Here is a 17,879-nt window from a genome sequence, read left to right on the forward strand (position 1 = left end):
TGTAAACGTTTTGCAATTGGCGTATCGTGTTTGTGGCGGCTTTGCCTGTTTACTTCGGCTTTCTTGTCCGGGTTTTCGGCTAGTTCGCGTAGCGTTGCGTTTCTGGAGATCTACTGGAGACAGAGTTCTCTACTTCAGTCTGGTGCGCTGAAAACTGTTGTTGCATATCGGAAACAGGACGCCCTGCTTGAGAGCGCTCGCAGTCAGCTTCGAGTTCTGTGCCTTTAGCCTCGGCAGATGCGGGTTGGTCGTCCCTGTCTCAAGTGTGGCGGTTGTGCAGACTGCCGATCCCAAGTCTGAGTCGCTCTGACAATGCTGCATTTGACGGCAGTGGCGCGAGTTACGCATGATGTACTTTGCAAGGGACATCGTCTGAGTAACACGTGTGCTGTCGAACAACTACGTACATGTAACAACAGTTCAAGCAGTTTCGGCTGCGAGAATGCTTGTCTCCAGATATATCAGAGGAAAGCCCTTAGTAGGTATATCGGTTGCAGAAGTTAATGCTTGATACCCCACGAGTCAAAGGGTTGTAACAGCTGATTCCCTGACCACCCATATCTGCTCGCTGGTTCGCCTTTTTGAAGACCAGAACGTGACAGCAGCGGCTGTAAGCAGCAGCAGGGAGTGGCCAGTGGTGGGGCTTGCAGTCCTCTGCTGCTCCTGATTGGCTGAAAGGCCCACGTGTAGAAGGATTTCGTGGAGAGGCTCGGAGCTCGGGGAATCGAAAGCTGGCCGTCGGCGCCCGTGTGGCCGACGTGGCGGGTCGCGGGCGCTCTGGAGCGGAGTTCTGTGTCGCGACGCACAGTGTTCTCGAGTTTCAAAACGCGTTCGGATAGCGATAATCTCAGTTTGTTATCCAAATCTGGGAGTAATGTTTTTTGAGTGACCGTCCTCCTGTTGAGTTTGAACTGTGTATTTCGTACAGCCAGTCGAAAGTAATTTCCTGGACTTGGCTGTGAATGTTCCCAGTACTGCGGTCGGAACTCGGGATCTTGCCTGGGGGTAAGTAGGCTGCACGAGGGCCGTTAACTACTGGCTTTCGAGCGATGAGGTTCGATACTTTCCAGCGGGTCGAGGCTCGGCTGGCGACCACTGTGTCGGGCTGACTTTACGCGTGTCCCGGTGGTGCAGGACGCTTGTGTGGGTGGGCCCCGTGTCGGCTCTGGCCGCCACCACCTAAAGAGAAGGCCGCGGCGCGCTCTCGTGACGTCACGCAGAGCGGGCCAGGGTTGGCTTGGCGCTGCGCTGACAGAATCGAGGCGCACGGCCTGCAAATCTCCGTCAAATGGTTTTACAGAATGTGTTGAGCTGCCGGCGCCCCCCTGCGGCCTGGCGGGCTGCACCCGGCACCTGCCTCCCTCGTGGCGCAGCGGCCTCTGGTTCCACTGCGTCCAGCACGGAAATCGCGGTTAACACTGCGGGTGGCTGGTAAATGCAAAATTCACGAAAATCACTCCACGTAGTACTATTTATCACAGGATTTTCCGTTGGGCTGGATACTAAATTCACACAGACACTCCTTTACTTTGCTCACTCAGGTTTTATTTGAACAAATGGGAGATCGTCTATTGACTACGAATCACAAAAATTTCGGCGTACTGTGTGCTTCTAGTGAAGCTACTATGGCACATGTTTTCCAGGACTCACAGTACTTGCACAAGTTTATCCTTCCACAGTACTGTTTCTGTAAATACGTCTTTAAGTAATGTTCTTCCTTGCCCAAGAGTGGCACATGGAACATTAACTTTTAACATCTGCCATAGTACCCTTACAAACCTCTAGCTTAACAAATCACCATCTTGCCTCACAAACCCAATAATGCTGATCTCATAACTCTGTCATTCGACAGTTTGCGTTCACTTCAAGCCACATTGCGCACAACAAGTCATGTGTTACTTTCTTACTATACCTGTTTGAGCCACTCTATGTAATCGAACCACTAATAAGCTCAACAAACCCATTTACACTTTCATGCACACACCACTTCATTCATTGGCCCCTCTCTTTTGATTTTATAAGTATCTGAATGTCTCTTGTCATGGTACTTGAATTACAAATCATGTAAAAGTACATCTTTCACACACATATGGAAAATTTCTTTGTTTCAGACATAATATGATATATACTAATATCATACATTATACATTAATAAAATCGACAAACTGCAAAGACAGATCCTCGACGGAAAACGGAGAAAAGACGCCATACGAACATGTGTCCAGAAATGCACCATCGCCACGGTAGATGACACTGACGAACGGGAATTCCTCCGACAACGTGCTACGTTTTACTTGTATATAACAGGCCGTGTGATTGACGCAGCCTGTTGTATGCACAAAGCATTTCCCAACAATTTTAGTAAGTAGTCTCAGTGCATTAGAATAGGTAGACAGAGGCTACCACTCACAAAGAAGCACACAGTTATAAATGAAGGAGACGTTAGGAAGGAGAAGTACTGGCTGTACGATATCAGATTTAATGACATTTGATATTGTCATACCAGGTAGAGTCCATTTTTATTGCTGGGTTTAATGCAGTGTAGTGTGGAGATAGTTATTTGCGAAAAATACTGAAGGAGGCTACAGCGAGGATTCTGAAAAGGGAGACTGTTCATTGTTTCTCCTGGCCAGATTCCTCTCGGCTGCCGAACACAGCTCTAGACCTGCAGGGATGTTGGTTGGGTTCCACCAAAGAAGTATCCTGTTCTTCAGTATGGGGAGCGTCGTTCCATTGCAAACGAAACAGACGAAGAGCACTGGTCCTTGCACCATCGTAACTAGATGCATATAGTACACTAACTGCGCTATTCCCTGAGCCTGGTGGAACCCAATTCTAATAATAATTCCTGTTCCACTTATTATAATGGCCTTAACTGACATAAAAAGACATTCCTTCTTTGAGGCAAATTTCTTGTTATCAACAATTTCGAGTTGCCGCATGGAGCACCGATTACGTAGGTACATGTATCCAAGCAGTCCGAGACAAACGAAATTGAATCCCACAGACACTGAAATCCCTGCAAGGACTACTATACGACTGTGGATCAGGTGATATTTACTCGTCTTTTCCAAAGCAACAGCTGCCACACATACTATACTCCACGGTATAAGCACACACAGCACCTCACGACGGAATAACTGGCTTACTTCAGCAGGTAGTAGCTGGTTAGGAAGCCTGAGATGGCGAACACAAGCATACATGTGGTAGCAGAATGAGTTCAGCCAGAAACAGCTGAGAAGTGTGAGGGCGCTGTCTATCAGCACTGCTGTTGGTAAGTCAGGGACGCCTGCCATACGATACACGACCTCAGAACACAGGATCTGGGTTATGCACGTGATCTGAAAGGACAAGAGTATCTTTCCAGGCAAGTTGCGCAACTGGGGAAGGTACATGTATACTCCGGCAGTCGAAAAACGGAAAATGATATTTATCAGTATAAATGAGATTTCTAAAGGCTTCAAGCTGTCAATTTTGAAATCCTTGTATTTCAAGGTGGCGTTGGTTAAACTGTTTTTGTAGTTCAGTGTTTGTTCTGTTAGCTTTTGATCCAGTATACTACTCCTACTATAGACCCATAGAGATCCCAACGTAGTGAACGTACAATTATGGGAAGTCTTAATGGAGGAAAAGTCGCGACACTTTAGCAACAGAATAGCTCTGGAAACAGAGCAGATTGCTTCTGTAGCGTTCGACTGCAGACATGATTGATCATCAGGACTATCGAAGTAGCAGCGAGCATCGTGCACGGACTGTATCAGACTAAACGGGACGTCCTGACAAATGCCGTACGAGTTGACCGCCATCCAGGCCAGCAGACAGAGGTTGATGTTCGCCCTCTGCGTGTAGGCCAGGTAGCTGGTGACGGGTATGTGGGGCGACCTCTGCACCACGTCGTCCCACAGCTGCTCGCGGCACTGCTCGCGCTGCTTCACGGCTTCCAGTGGCAGGTCTTCCAGCGGACACGTGGGGTGGTCCAGGGCGTTCACCAACAGCTGCACGCAGTCAGTGTCCACGGAGAGCGTAGCGTGGCTTCTGTCCTCCAGCTGCCACTCCTCGTCTGCAAGAAAACGACAGCAAGTAGGTGGTGCCCGTATACTGCAGGCAGCTGAATCCAAAGTCTTCTCTGGATGACGAGCCTGGGCGTCGTTTACCCGCATTACCCTGGTTCAGTTACCCAGAACTATGTAAGGCGGCATGTCAACACAAAGTAAGAGTATTAACAAAGACAGATATCATGTTACTATGCACGTCTATTTCATCTACAGGGTGTCCAAGAAGTCCCTGTATCGCTCTTGACATAGTAAAAATAAGGAAGTAAATAGGTTTTATTGATAGTCCTGCATGGAAAAAAACAACGTTATCAGAATTATATTTTTGTTTCGGCACTGCAGTCTTTGAGTTCCGAATCCATCTTGTAAAGGAGGGATTAGTGGAGGATTCGTGGGTTCATGAACGTCCGCAGATAGGAAAAACTATGTAACGCATGATGAGACCATTTGCCTCAGTCCCCCTCGTAAAGTAGCCATGCCTGATTGAGATAAATGTCCTGTATTTTCAGGCTGTCTCAAAGACGGGCCACGTATTGGAAGCAATAAAAAGTGACAGGAAACGTGTGTCACCCACTCTTAATCAGATGAGCAGTCTCGAATGAAAATCATTTGCAAAAGAGTAGTTGAACTTCAAGCATCTTCTTCAACAATGCACGACCACACTGAAAAAATATGAATACGAAAGGATTTAGGCCCATGTTTGTTACTGAATTATCTGACAATGGTGTGGAGCAACGATTTGTAACCTACCGTACTTTGTTGTGGTGACTTCTGCCATGTCTCGCTCAAGAGTGTTGTTTACCTATAAATGTGCCATATACCACTGTTTGATCAGGAAAAAATTGTTTTCTTGTCTAAGGAAAGTACCCATATTACCAAGAGTTGGAAAGGAACCTACCTCACCTTATGTGGGCCATTGTGTGATCAGAATACCTGTTAGGACCACATTCTTTTGAAGCTTACATGAATGGGAACTTCCATTTCTCAGTACAACAGAAGTTTTCAGTATCTCAGCTCCATGACAAGGCAATCACGGATCTTGTGTGGTTGTAGAAGCAAGGAGGTTGAGTCTCGTTTTGTTGTTCAGATGTGTGGGTTTCTTAATGAACAACTTATTCTCAGATTATTTGGTTCTGCAGCATTTAAAGCCACATTAAAGTGGTTACCACGAAATCCCAACATTACCACCTCAACAACCTTTTGAAATCGTCATGACAAACTTTTGATCTTACCACGCAAATAACTGAATATGAAGAATAATAAAGCCTCATGTGGCTCAACGTTGAAAGATTAATGGAAAATTGACACAAGTGTTGAAGAAGTCTTTCTAAGCAGAATTACTAGAACGATCCGCAATAAAGCAAGGGGGACAGCGAGACACATAGATATCTGAGGAAGGTGTGATCGTCCATACACTGATCCGTTGGATACGTATTTTTTTTATATCTAACTACCTCCATATAGAATATACTCTTTTGACATAACTCCATAGGCGTCCTGTACAAAGAAATAGGATGCAGGCTGAATTCTCGTCTTTGTGATATTTCACTTTCCTCCGTGAACTTAGTGACCCCATCACGCAGCGTAAAAAAAAGTGATGGAGCATATTTGTCACCAGTTTGTTTCGTTAGCACGAGATTGTCGAGAAAAAGCACAACAAAATACATTAACTGACGATTTTGGGAGTTCCTTTACCACAATGAACGATTTACTGTTAATACTCTGTTTGCATACATTCAAAAACACGCAAAAAATGTAATTACTTTGTCTCATTCGTACCTTGTGTAATGATAATGATGCAGCAATAAATGCAATTGGGACATATATGCCTCAGCTTCTGAGTGGATGAATGTGGGATTACAACTCCAGAGATTTGGGATTCAGGCATTGCTCCCGAGATTCCTTCTGTCACTTATCTCTTCTTTCACCTCTGACATTGATTTATGGAAATCGAAAATGTTGGAACTGTAGAATTGTTCGGAGACCCAATAATTAACTGTGTCCCACAATTATTAACTGGGTAAGTTAGTTCAAAAGTAGGAAGACGGCGAGTGACCACAACCTGCAGTAGGACAATGGCTGACGAAGCACTATGGTGAGCAAACCAGGCTTCAGCTTGATGACGGCTTTACCTACTGCATTCTGAGAAGTCCTGATGGTCGTTGTCCTCGAGGACTATTCCTGTTCAGAGTACAAATCAAAGGAGAGTGATACTGATATGCTACACGTCATCCAATGTATACCTCATTGGCGTGTTGAGCGCAAATGTATACCCAGTAAGACGAATAAGTTCTGAAAGATTCTTATACACAGGCACATCCTGTGGAAGGCCGAATGCACGACTTTGTCGTAAACACTCCATTTTCTTTGTTATTCATTCCACTCCCACCACATTATCGTGTGGTGCGCAAGGTTCGGACACTTTGCTGCTTTTTGGGGAGAATGAATAAAATGATAGGTTTCAAAAAAATAAAAGCCATAGCGTCTCTACATAAACACATGTACATTGAAGTTGATGATGGTGCTATGGGGAAGATAAGGCTCTTGCTTCTGGCAAGTCACTGGCAGTCAGTTCCCAATAACTACTACGAGGGTAATACAGTATGATGCAGGTGCCGGCCAGAAAGGGTGTATGTATTCAAGGTGTTGGAGTGGGCTGGGAAGTATGATTGACAAGTTGATGTGGGTAGAGAGAGGTGTGAGGGAGGGATGACAGTGGTCAGGAGGCTGGAAGCGGGATCATCTACATATTGAAGAGGCGTAGACGCTAGGATTATAGCTGGTTGGAGGAGTAAGTGTCTACATACTATTCCGGAACAGGAAGAACCAGCCAGCTGAAGTTCCGCTCGAATAGGATACAGAAGGGTGGCAAGTGGAGGGCGCACCAGAAGCCTAGGTATCCAGAGGATAGGCGAGAAAAATTGTTTTTGTTTCCCACGTTGATGGAACGTTTGCAATTTGTGACAAAGTCTGAGGAACCTCAGAAGAGAGGGCAATGTAATCAGCTGGCAGAGGTTGCGTCTGCGACTGCAAATATGGTACAGAATGCAAGGTGTTCTAAGACTGTAAGGAATGGTAAATTTTTGAGAGTGCTGAGATCCAAGCTATATTGGCGAAAGTAACACTGGGGCCACTAAGGCTTTTGGAAAGACGAAGGAAGAAACAAGATCGGGGGTTAACGTCCTGTTGGTGAAACAGCTATTAGAGCGTAACCCAGAATTGGGAAGAACGGGGAAGCAGGACAGCTGCGTCCATCCATAGGAACCGTCGTGTCATTCACCTTAAGCTGTGTAGGGACATCGCAGAGAAACTAAATTTGGTCGAAAATCAAGTTTGTAGCCACCAGATTACCACAGCATCGCCTCGTTCAGTGGTTTTTTTCCAAGTACAGAGGATGGCTGGATGATGGAATTCCCACATTGTCGAGTTTGCTGTTTTCTTAATTTGAGTTTGTTGTAGACTGGTGTTCCGTGATTATTCCGAGATATGAGAAAGTGAGAGTCCTCTGCCCATGTCAGCAGAGAGAAATGGAGCAGCAGGTCCACCGCCTTACTGCAAGCGCTTATCTTCCTCCACGTAATTGGGCACTGTCCTTGCATTGTGAGAGAACTGTGACTCGAAGTTATCTGTTGAGTGTACATGACTGTAATGGATGCGTTAAGAGCTTAACATCCACATCTGACACACATGTTGTTGTGTCATGGTTTTAATAAATTTACGATAAATGAGTCAATAATCAGAACGCCTTATTGTTTGGAAAGCAATACACTTATCTTTAGCTCCTCGTGGCTGTGGCTGCGTGAGCACGTGTGGTATTAATTGGGGTCCAAATACACAGGAGCTGCTGAAAACACTGAGCGGCATTACAGTGCAAGTCTGCAGATGATGAGCACTGAACGTTTACTACAACTGTGCCAAATATGTGTCTGTTGTTGGCCCTCGACTCTCTGTACGTGCATGCTTGGCCTAGGCTTGACTGAGTGACGTTACGCCGACACTGCACTCTGAAGGCAGAAAATTCGTCGCTTCCATGCAGTCGTCATGGAACTGTTGATACCCTCGTAGACAGAACAGAAGTCAGGCTGGACTCTGGCAGAACTCGTACCAGGCACTGGCAGAGCTGGAAATACTTGTCGTGTGTGGCGCCTCGAAGCTACAGGAGGAGTGGCTTACCATTTCTTTCTCATAGGCGGTGGCGATGCTGCTTACGTGTACAGCATCTCTGCGGTGGTCGATTGACGATTTGCTGCAGGCGAGTATCGTCGACACCACATGTGTCACCTTCAACAGTGTCACAGGCATCAGTGTATCGTGATACATTGAGGAGAGGGAATGTAATGTAGAACACTGACACGAGGTCTGGTGATGAGAAACTTTATGCTTCAATTCCCCCTCCCATTACTGGGGAAATACCAGCAATACAAATTTCTTCCATCACCTGGATTCGAACCAGCTTGCCTTTGAAGAGAGTACCACCACACAGTCTTGTTTATGTGTGCCATGGTGGAAGTTAGGGAGAGAGAAATGATTGGTGGTATTTATTGTAATAATTCCTTGGGTTTTTAACATAAGTGATTTTGATGTAGTAGAGGCTACACCAAGAGATGAAGTTATCGAGGCAGATGGAGATATGCTGTTGAGTAAGATTTACAGTGACAAAAGAAGCATGGTGTGCCAGACAAGGAGCTATACAGTAAACATAATTCATTGGGACACCTGGCACTTGCCAGTGATCTGAATGTGCGACTATTGCGGAATATTTCGCCAGTGGAGGAGTCATCATACCACTTTTCAATTATAGGCCACATGTCCTGTGGACAGACACCAGTGGTTCCCATTACCTTCTGCATTCTCATGCCTTTGAGCACTGCTGACTCTTCAGGGTTTTAGGAGCAGTGGAAAAAAGTGCCTTGAAGCTCTATCCGCCCATGCATCATTACTGATGATTTTTATTCTAAATTTAAGCAGTAGCGAGGTTTGATCCTGGGTTCCATCACGTTTTGATTAGTATACAAAGACACTACCCTTAAATCATAGGTGAGCCGTGGGATATAAACTTGCGTACAGTATGATATCACACAACTTGACTGGAGCTAGTAGGAAATAAGAGGTTTTTTTTTGTTTTTTTTTTTAAGAAGGTCGAAAGTAATGGAGTCATGAGCAGCCTCTAATAAGAATTTCCTGGAATTGTAAGACGTCGTGGTCTCCTTCATTGCTTACATATTCCGCCCTCACAATCATATTCTGTACATCAAGACGCTTCATTCGAGCCCAAACTCGATAAGATAAAGTCAGTATTGTATGAATTCATGTAAACGATACGCAGATAACTAATAAATCGCAAGTGCGCACTGTGGTTGAAATACTCGAGGCTGGCGTACACACATACATTCCAGACACGACGGTCACAGGAGCTTTTAGCTGGAGAGAGGCAACTGCACCCCAGGAGGCCGGTCACAAGCCATCTACGTCGGCCAGTGACCGCCTGTAGAGCAGACAGCGTTAGCCCGAGTGAAAGGACGACCCCATGTTCGGCTTAAAAGCAAATTCCGCTACATTGTGTGGGAGCGGTTAGCCTACGCATTCTTTACACATACAACGCAGTTTCAGAGATTTTCACAGGGAGACAGCAAACGTCAAACACCGATACTACAGATTTCCGGATTGGTCACCTTAAACAAAACATCATTCTCCCGTTTTAGAAGAGCAATGCTGACTGGCAGACGATATTTCTGACGCCTTGAGCTGAAGGAGTAATGGAAGAGATCGAAAGATATACCCATTCACGTCTGGCGTGCAGAGGGGCCGTTCCGTTGTCGCTCTTGGAGCGAGAACACGTAACGAGAGCGTGCGCGCTCGTACATGTACTCAAAGAGCGAGGAGCAAGTCTCTCCTCAGTACTTCACTGGGAGAGCACCTCTGTCGAGAGCGAATCGAAGTGCAACTGTATATTGAGTCCTTGCGATTAAGCGTTGTTCACTGTGTTGGCCGCCACACTTATCGTGCGGTGTGAACGGACTGAGTAATAGTTAAATGCCTGCGAGCGAATTTCTGAGTGGCATCGCGGTGGACTGGTTATCTGACTGGTGTACCATGCCAATAAACTAGGGGCGAATAGGAGTCCATGACTTCATCAAGGCGTAGGGAGAGTTTGATTGGCGAAGGTCAATCCAGATAGAACGAGAGTTATCTTATTTGTCGGCAGCGAGCGGCGCAGACAGCAGTCATCACAGCTACAGCTCTTGCGACCCCCACATTTCCTCCACAACATTGCCCTTCACTGCATATCACACGTGACAGCCTCGACTGTACCTAGCAACATTCTAACCGATAAATATTCAAGTCGAGTAGGTGCGGCTCTCAGCCATTCTGCCAAGTCAATAACAATCTTAAACTTCCTTAAGAGGTAACTTCACATTCTGAAAAGAACCCGCAAATAACGTGTTCAATTCATAACTAAAAGTGCTATTGTGATTTCTCAGAATTTTTGCAAAATAAATAATAATTTTCGTTACTTTCATGTTTTTCTTACACTAACTAGCACTACTCCAGTACCCAAGTATCCCACTAGTTACGTAAGAAATTTTGTGAATTTTTGTGTCATTTCCTTACAGCGGACGACTCCAGAAGGTACTTATTGCTGAAAGTTTTTCAGGCATTTCTCTTTAGAACGTTAAGACTGTCCGTCTGACTTCTGTAGTAGTGTGGGGGTGGAAATTTCATCTTGCAGGGGCCAAAGGGTAAAGGGTTCATCTCAGATTAATCTGTTGCGCAGAATGACAGAATAGCACCAACCCACATGCTCACAAAATGTGTGGCTTTATAGTCTTGTGTTGTAAATGCTATATTTAATTCGTATTGTGGCGCTATAGACAGGTATTTTAAACTGGGACCAAGAGATATGGTGGTCGTATTTGTGTGACACTGTATGTACCGAATTATCGAGCAGTCATTAGATACAGTGAGCATATCTTTAAGATATGAAGCACTGAGTCTGGCTTGTTGAGGTTGTTTGGTAACGTGTGGTTGTTATGGAGGAGAGGAGAATGAATCCTTTTTCAATAGATTGTTCAGTTTATGGAAAATGTGGCAGTGTTTTTGTTCATGTGTATCACCAATCCCAGGGTTTCTGATCTGCAGAATGAGGTGCTGGTACCAGAATATCTCAAAAGCACCCATTGGCAATACCGTCTGATTCTATGTTGTAGCAATTATCTGTGCTTTGTAGAGTGTAGAGTGACTGGGACTGTGTTACGAGACTGTAACAATTTTCATTAAAGCATAGTTGTAGCATTGAGATAACATGTGAGTGATGAAGATCTCGTTGGAGCTGAGGGAACAGACATATGGATGGAATGCTATGCTGCTGCATTGTCTTTATGTTTTATGTGGCGAAACAAGGTTAGGTATAGGTTTTAAGCTGATGTTTTGGTGTGGCTGAAGGTAAAGTTGGATTGCTTTTTGGAATAGGTGACTTGGATGATAAATGGAAGGTGGCTGTGGCTGTTATCGTCATCTGTTGGACGATATGTGGACGTTGAAAGAGAGTGAATGTTGTGGAAAACAGTGGTTCTGAACTGGATGTCTTTCATGTTAGGGATGCGAAACAGGAAACTGTTGAGATGATGACGGTGAGCTCGACTGACGGTGTGGAAAACTGTGGATCTGAACTCAATATCTTTCATGGTGAGGGTGCAGTGCATGTGCGAAATGTAGGTTTAGTGTCGTGAATAATGCGTTTACTTTATATTTATTAGATCATTCGAGTTGAGGCTATATAGATGATGCAGTTGTGCAAGGATTGTATATTTGGGCACAGTTAACATGGGTGGTTTCCCAAACTTCCAATATGCTGCAGTAGTTTGGGTCAGCAGCTTCTGGTAATCAGTGAACGAAAAACCGTTCCAAGGTTTTGTTCTTTCGATGAGTTATCTGTGTGCGCTGTAAATATTCATTGCACGTTATTGACATCTTCGGAAATGCCATTTTCGACTATGTTATGGTGATTTGAAAATGGGTCTCGGTCCGAATCAAGTCATCGAATGAATAAAAAATAAAAATTTGCAACTTGGACTAGTTTTTCGTCCTGCTGATGGGTGGTCGTGTTTGTAACTGGGATAGGCCAGGTGGTTCTGCGATACTGGGTCAGATAGTCGTCACACAGGAAGTATTTGTGAGATGTGTAGGCTTGGATTTGCGATTTAGGTGATGTTACACAATGGCAGCGACAACAGATCAGGGCTCAGTTCTTGATACGTTGGTCTGTTGTGGGCAAGCATCTAGTTCTGCTGGACAGTGATGCGTAAGGAAGCCGGCAGAGAAGCGCCACGGTTTTAATAGTGGCGAGGGCAACTCTTTCAGACAGGGCCGTTGCAGCAGCCTGCTGGATGGTGCACACCATTTAGAACATCGCCACGTGCTCAGAAGAGGTTCGCACCGGTTTCTTCTTTCTCTCCCCCTCCCCCCCCCCCCCTTATCACGACCGAACTGCCACAACCTCTCCGATCTCTACGGATTATCACGACAACTTTCCCCTGAAGATAAAATGGCTCTGAGCACGATGGGGTCATCAGTCCCCTAGAAGTTAGAACTAATTAAACCTAACTAACCTAAGGACATCACACACATCCATGCCCCAGGCAGGATTCGAACCTGCGACCGTAGAGGTCACGCAGTTCCAGACTGAAGCGCCTAGAACCGTACGGCCACACCGCCCAGCGCCTGAAGATATCTTTAATGTCGGGCTTAAATTTAGCTTCCAGACAAACGGCTAGTGGTCCACAACTCTGTAAGGTCTTGTCGCTGCTCATTCTTTAATATCTTGTCGCCACTCTTGAGGAATTGAAACATCAACTAAAGCTCACACGTTTGTTCTCGGTGTCCATAACAGTTACAATCATAATTACAGACATGCTGCAGAGTGCAGCTCAGTCTGGCAACAGATGGGTAAGAGTCTGCTTGTTTAGTAACTTGCTAACAATGCGTGTTTCCTTTTATGTGCCAGTATTATTTGTATGAGTGTCTGCAGTAAATTATCGGCGACAGCCGAAATTTTGGAAAGGCCTTTCTTCTCAGTATTACAGTTCCTGGTTCTAGTATACGGATATTCTTATGATAACTTACTTCCTTATCTGTTGTAACCCTTTGCGACCACCTTAGTTTCTTAATTAGTCGGCTTACTACCAATGAAAACCCTGCAAGTTCGATTGCCTGAAGCGGTCAAGATTGATAACGGCAGGCATAAATAATTTTTCCGCTGAGAGAGCACAAGCCCACTGTCCTACTTTCCTCTCATTTAAATGGAGTTACTCCCTACCGAACAAGTAGCTATCATGGAGGTACAAAGAGAGAATTAAACGATTACAACTCGTTTCATGTCTGGTGCACGATAGATAGATGATCGATAGATGATCCAGCAACGAGAATAAAATAATAAATTTAAAGAATATAGTGATTTGAACAAATAGAGTTGTTTAGCAGAGAGGTGCGATAGCTGAAAATGCAGTGTTTCCTCAGTCCTACTACAGTTCATAGTATTAACACTTCTAAGGATAATATTAACAGTGTATTTCGTACAATTAAGTGTTCAGTTACAAATGGAAATATTATTCGTCAAAGAAAATTAGTAAATACGAACAGTATCATGCCAGGATCATAGATGAGAAATGTAGAGCACTACACCAGTTACAGTATTGACAAAACATTAGCTTGTCTGTAGCCGTTAAGTTGCAGAAACCATTCGCGATTTTTAAAAAGCCTTAGACCAGGTCTGAAAAAAAAACTACGTGTACAGAAGTTTAGAGCGTTTATAGAAGATAAGAAGGAACACTTTTTTATATGAGGCACGTGTCGCACATATATGAAGGTCTTATCTGCACTGGCGTTCAGAGACAGAGTTCAAAGTGCTGTGGGATGGGCCCTGTTTTAGAGGTGTTGCGGGCCTCCTACGGGAGGGAGACGAGTTGTTCAGTGTACCAGACACTGGCAGACACCCCAGGTGAGGTGGTTGCCGCTTAGGCTGAGGCTGCAAACATTATTTGTGAGACACCCACTTGTTTCGAGTGTGTTACACAACCATTAGCACCCAGCTGGCACTTGAGTAACGTCTCTAAAACATCACACAGCCTCTGTACATCGCTGGAGTCGAAACCTTCATGGGCCACGAGCAGGTGGAGGGTACACCTGCGACATCTGTCTCACATAAAATTTGTTCTTTTTAATCTCCTCTAAACAATCCAAAATTTTGTGTACGTAGTCTTTTTTTAGTCCCTGCATAAGGAAGAAGTCAATAATATATCGAAATGAAGTAGTTAGCTTGTCATAGATCCAGACGGAGAGTTGCCGAGGAATCTAAAAACTGACTTTGGAAAGAGCACCAGAGATTATCTTGCGTGGCGTGGAAAATCACGCAATATCTAAAACTACAAATCAGAAAATCTCATTCCTCGAACAACTGAACAGTTGTCAGCGCATAACCGTGAAGTGGCCGGGTCCCAGTATTAAACTTACCTACAATCTTGACATCATCTCCGTAGGATGAATCGATGCGCTCAGCTGTACGGTACCAGTAGAAACGGTGGAAGGCGTACAGTTCGTGAGCGAGGCTGAACATTTGCGACGCCTCTGGCTGCCGCTCCTTGCACAGCGCACTGTAGTCGTCGTCAAAGGAGGGGCTCCACGGCTGATAGCGCAGCAGGCGTTCACTCAACAGCGGCCGCCTGTAGCACACAAGCTGCCAGGTTAAAAGTTGAAAACCTAGCATGTATACTTTATGCAAGAACGTACAAGTATCCAAAAATGTGTGTGAAATCTTACGGGACTTAACTGCTAAGGTCATCAGTCCCTAAGCTTACACACTACTTAATCTACATTATCCTAAGGACACACACACACACACACACACACACACACACACACACACACACACACACACACACACCCATGCCCGAGGGAAGGCTCGCACCTCCGCCGGGACCAGCCGCGCACCCCATGACTGCAGCGCCTGAGACCGCTCGGCTAATCCCGCGCGGCTAAAAGTATCCAGAACGGATTTCCACTCAGCAGTGCATTAGAAACTTCCTGGCAGATGAGTACTGTGTGCCAGACTGGGACACAAACCTGGAACTTTTTCATTCTTTAAAGGATGCATAGTAACACAGCAAACAATCGCAAATCCGTTGGTCTTCTTAGCATTTTAGCGCATCGAGATTTCATCTTTAGATTTCGGAGCACTTCAGTGAGACACCGATTATAACTATTTCTTGCAGATCATCCAGTCCGTTCTGTGCTGCTATATCGTTTTAACTGGTTTGAGGCACATCAAACAGCAGAACTCCAGCGCTTCCTGCAGAATACCTCTTTTCTTTAAAGAAGAATTTCGTATGCATTGCAAGAGAGTGAACATGTGATATTTATGTTAAGGATATGAATGACTTGTTCGAATTTGTTATAGATGATTTTAGACGCTGACATGTAGACATGTCTGTCATTAGCTGAAGCAAAATCTTCCACATTACCACTTGAAAATGGCTCATAAGGTCGAAACTGCAATTGTAAAACAATTTCTAAAGTCAATGGCGAATATGACGTCCTTAAAAAAATAGACTTAGAGCTGGGCAGGCAGGAACCGAGAGCCGCCGTCACAGCCTTACTTCCGCCAGTAGCTCAGCCGCTGCCTTCCAGCCGTCACAGAAGCTCCCCTGCACGGCTGGCGGGACCAGCGCTCCCGGAAGAATGGGCACTGCAGTGACCAGAGGCCTCGGGAGTTGCTTCCTGGGCGAATCCTCACTCTGCAGTGGAGAGTGCAGTCACTTGAAACGTCGGGGATCCGACACACGGCTCTGACCTGCCAGGGAGTTTCCTATCTGCTTTAGGTGATGTGGCATCTGCGATAATTTTCCGTAACGACTGTATGACAGCTGAAAGCAGAACTCCAACAGGAAGAAGAGCTCTATGGACAAACGTGAGTGTACCGTCAAGCAGGTCCACTTATTCAGTCCCTTTCAGCCAATCCAACGGCTAAGGACAGCGCGATACGATGACTTACACTATTTCAAATCCGTCTTTGCAAATACCAAACATGTGTTTTTATTTCACAATAGGTCTTTCGTTTTACTCATTATACCCCTATCAGCTGTGGCATTTTTACAATGTTTCCGCTTACATCCGGCAGTGTGCATCCCACCATCTCACACTGCTATGCTTGACGTGCAGAAGTACATGTCTGCTGACGTAAAACTTGACAAAATGACGCTTCACTATTGCATAAAAATGTTTATTTACTTGGCTCTGAAGCATTCGCTCCGTCTCGCTTCGTGATTGGTTGGTGCGGGTGTCTAGTTTGGCAGTGAAAATTATCATACAGAAATTGTTGGCCGTAAAACTCTGTCCTAAGGTCAGTGTTCGGTACATCGATTCGATGCATATGTGTCAGGTACATATTATGATGAGAATGGAGCCCTCAGAATCGGGTATGAGACAATTTTTTCCTGATTAATGTACGACTACATTCCCTATAGCCCATCGACGATGGAAAGTTTCCATACTGCCAGATACAATGCAAAACAATCAGTACTCCCTGTACTCCTTGTAGTATGGTCCTTGGTTATCACTTTTAATTGACAACGTCATTGCCAATTAAAGCATGAAGCTGCATCATAACGAGTTCCGTGTCATGTCTGGGTCTCCAGTTTGACCGGAAAGCTGTCCCTCCCATAAGACATGTGGTGCCATGGTGCTAAGGCTCGCAAATCATTTCCACGCCACGTACAGCAGCACGCTGTTCTGCTTGGAGTTACAGTACCACACCTGCTACACTGACAAGCTGGGACTCAGAACCCGTGCCGTGATGAAAATCATCATTTCTACGCCCCAGATGCAGGATGTACGTGCATACTGACAATGATCTGAATAAACATTATACGGAGATTTGGTTGTGGAAGAATTTCGGGAAAGGGCTGTTTTAACGTAATGGAGCCGTTCATTCCATAAGGCAACGAAAGAACGGATTTAAATGCAGCAAGGTAGTGAACAAACAATATCCACTGAAACAAGCTCTAAAGAAAATCTCGAAACTTCTGGACAGTTGCGAATGTACTACACAGCTATAATGATACAACACTGACTGCCATATTCAGTTTAGGAGCAAGTGCGTTGCAACACAAATTGGCAAATCAACAGAGGACGAAATAAATGCTCGCCACATGGAGCTGGAGTGTCGACAAGCGGGACAGACCGCTGCGACGGAAGTCAATCGTCGACAATTTGCGTGCAGAGGCAGCGGTCTGTGTGCTATAGGCGGCTTTGGCCTGTAGTGCTGGAGCCATTTCTGAACGTACCATGCGAGTCCAGTAACGAAGTGTATTGACGGACTTTAGAAATGACCGACTGTAAATGGCGATACGTGAACTACAGAAGAGACACGAAATGGTGCGCTGCCTGGACTAGGAGGGCGCTACCTAAGCTGCACCACTGCCGCTGTGGCCCCTCAGCCCGAAGACTGCTACAGATCTCGCTTCAATATTTTCCGGTTGTGAGAAGCTCCTCTAGTTTTGTTAACACGAAATCGGAGAACGTTCTCTGTTTTGAGCAACATCCCTCACCCTTTTACTCGCGATGAGCACATTCTCGGCTGGAGTATATTCTCTGACTCGCTTTACTCCTGTTAACCCCAAAATGTCCTCCCAAAATTTCCAGTACGAAGTATATCCTCCGTTTTACTGACACGCCCCACCATACTTCGCCAGCACCTCAGCTCTCAGCTGGACTCTCCCAGTGGTTCTTCGCCGATCATCTCCCACCCTTCGTCGTCGTCTTCATTGCTTCACC

General features: G+C 45.3%; 1 protein-coding gene across 1 annotated transcript in view; it reads right to left on the minus strand.

Moving 5' to 3' along the window:
• Positions 1 to 1,111: 1,111 nt before the first annotated feature.
• The window catches only part of LOC124553482, a 35,998-nt gene continuing 19,230 nt past the window's right edge, over positions 1,112 to 17,879 (minus strand). Inside the window, exons 4-6 of the mRNA XM_047127338.1 lie at positions 14,562 to 14,770; positions 3,782 to 4,060; positions 1,112 to 1,248 (exon numbers count right to left, since the gene is read on the minus strand). Coding sequence (XP_046983294.1) covers positions 1,112 to 1,248; positions 3,782 to 4,060; positions 14,562 to 14,770 — 625 coding nt within the window. The remainder of the gene's footprint in view (positions 1,249 to 3,781; positions 4,061 to 14,561; positions 14,771 to 17,879) is intronic.

The sequence above is a fragment of the Schistocerca americana genome, chromosome 11 (genome assembly GCF_021461395.2).
Source record: "Schistocerca americana isolate TAMUIC-IGC-003095 chromosome 11, iqSchAmer2.1, whole genome shotgun sequence".
In the NCBI taxonomy this organism is placed as follows: domain Eukaryota; kingdom Metazoa; phylum Arthropoda; class Insecta; order Orthoptera; family Acrididae; genus Schistocerca; species Schistocerca americana.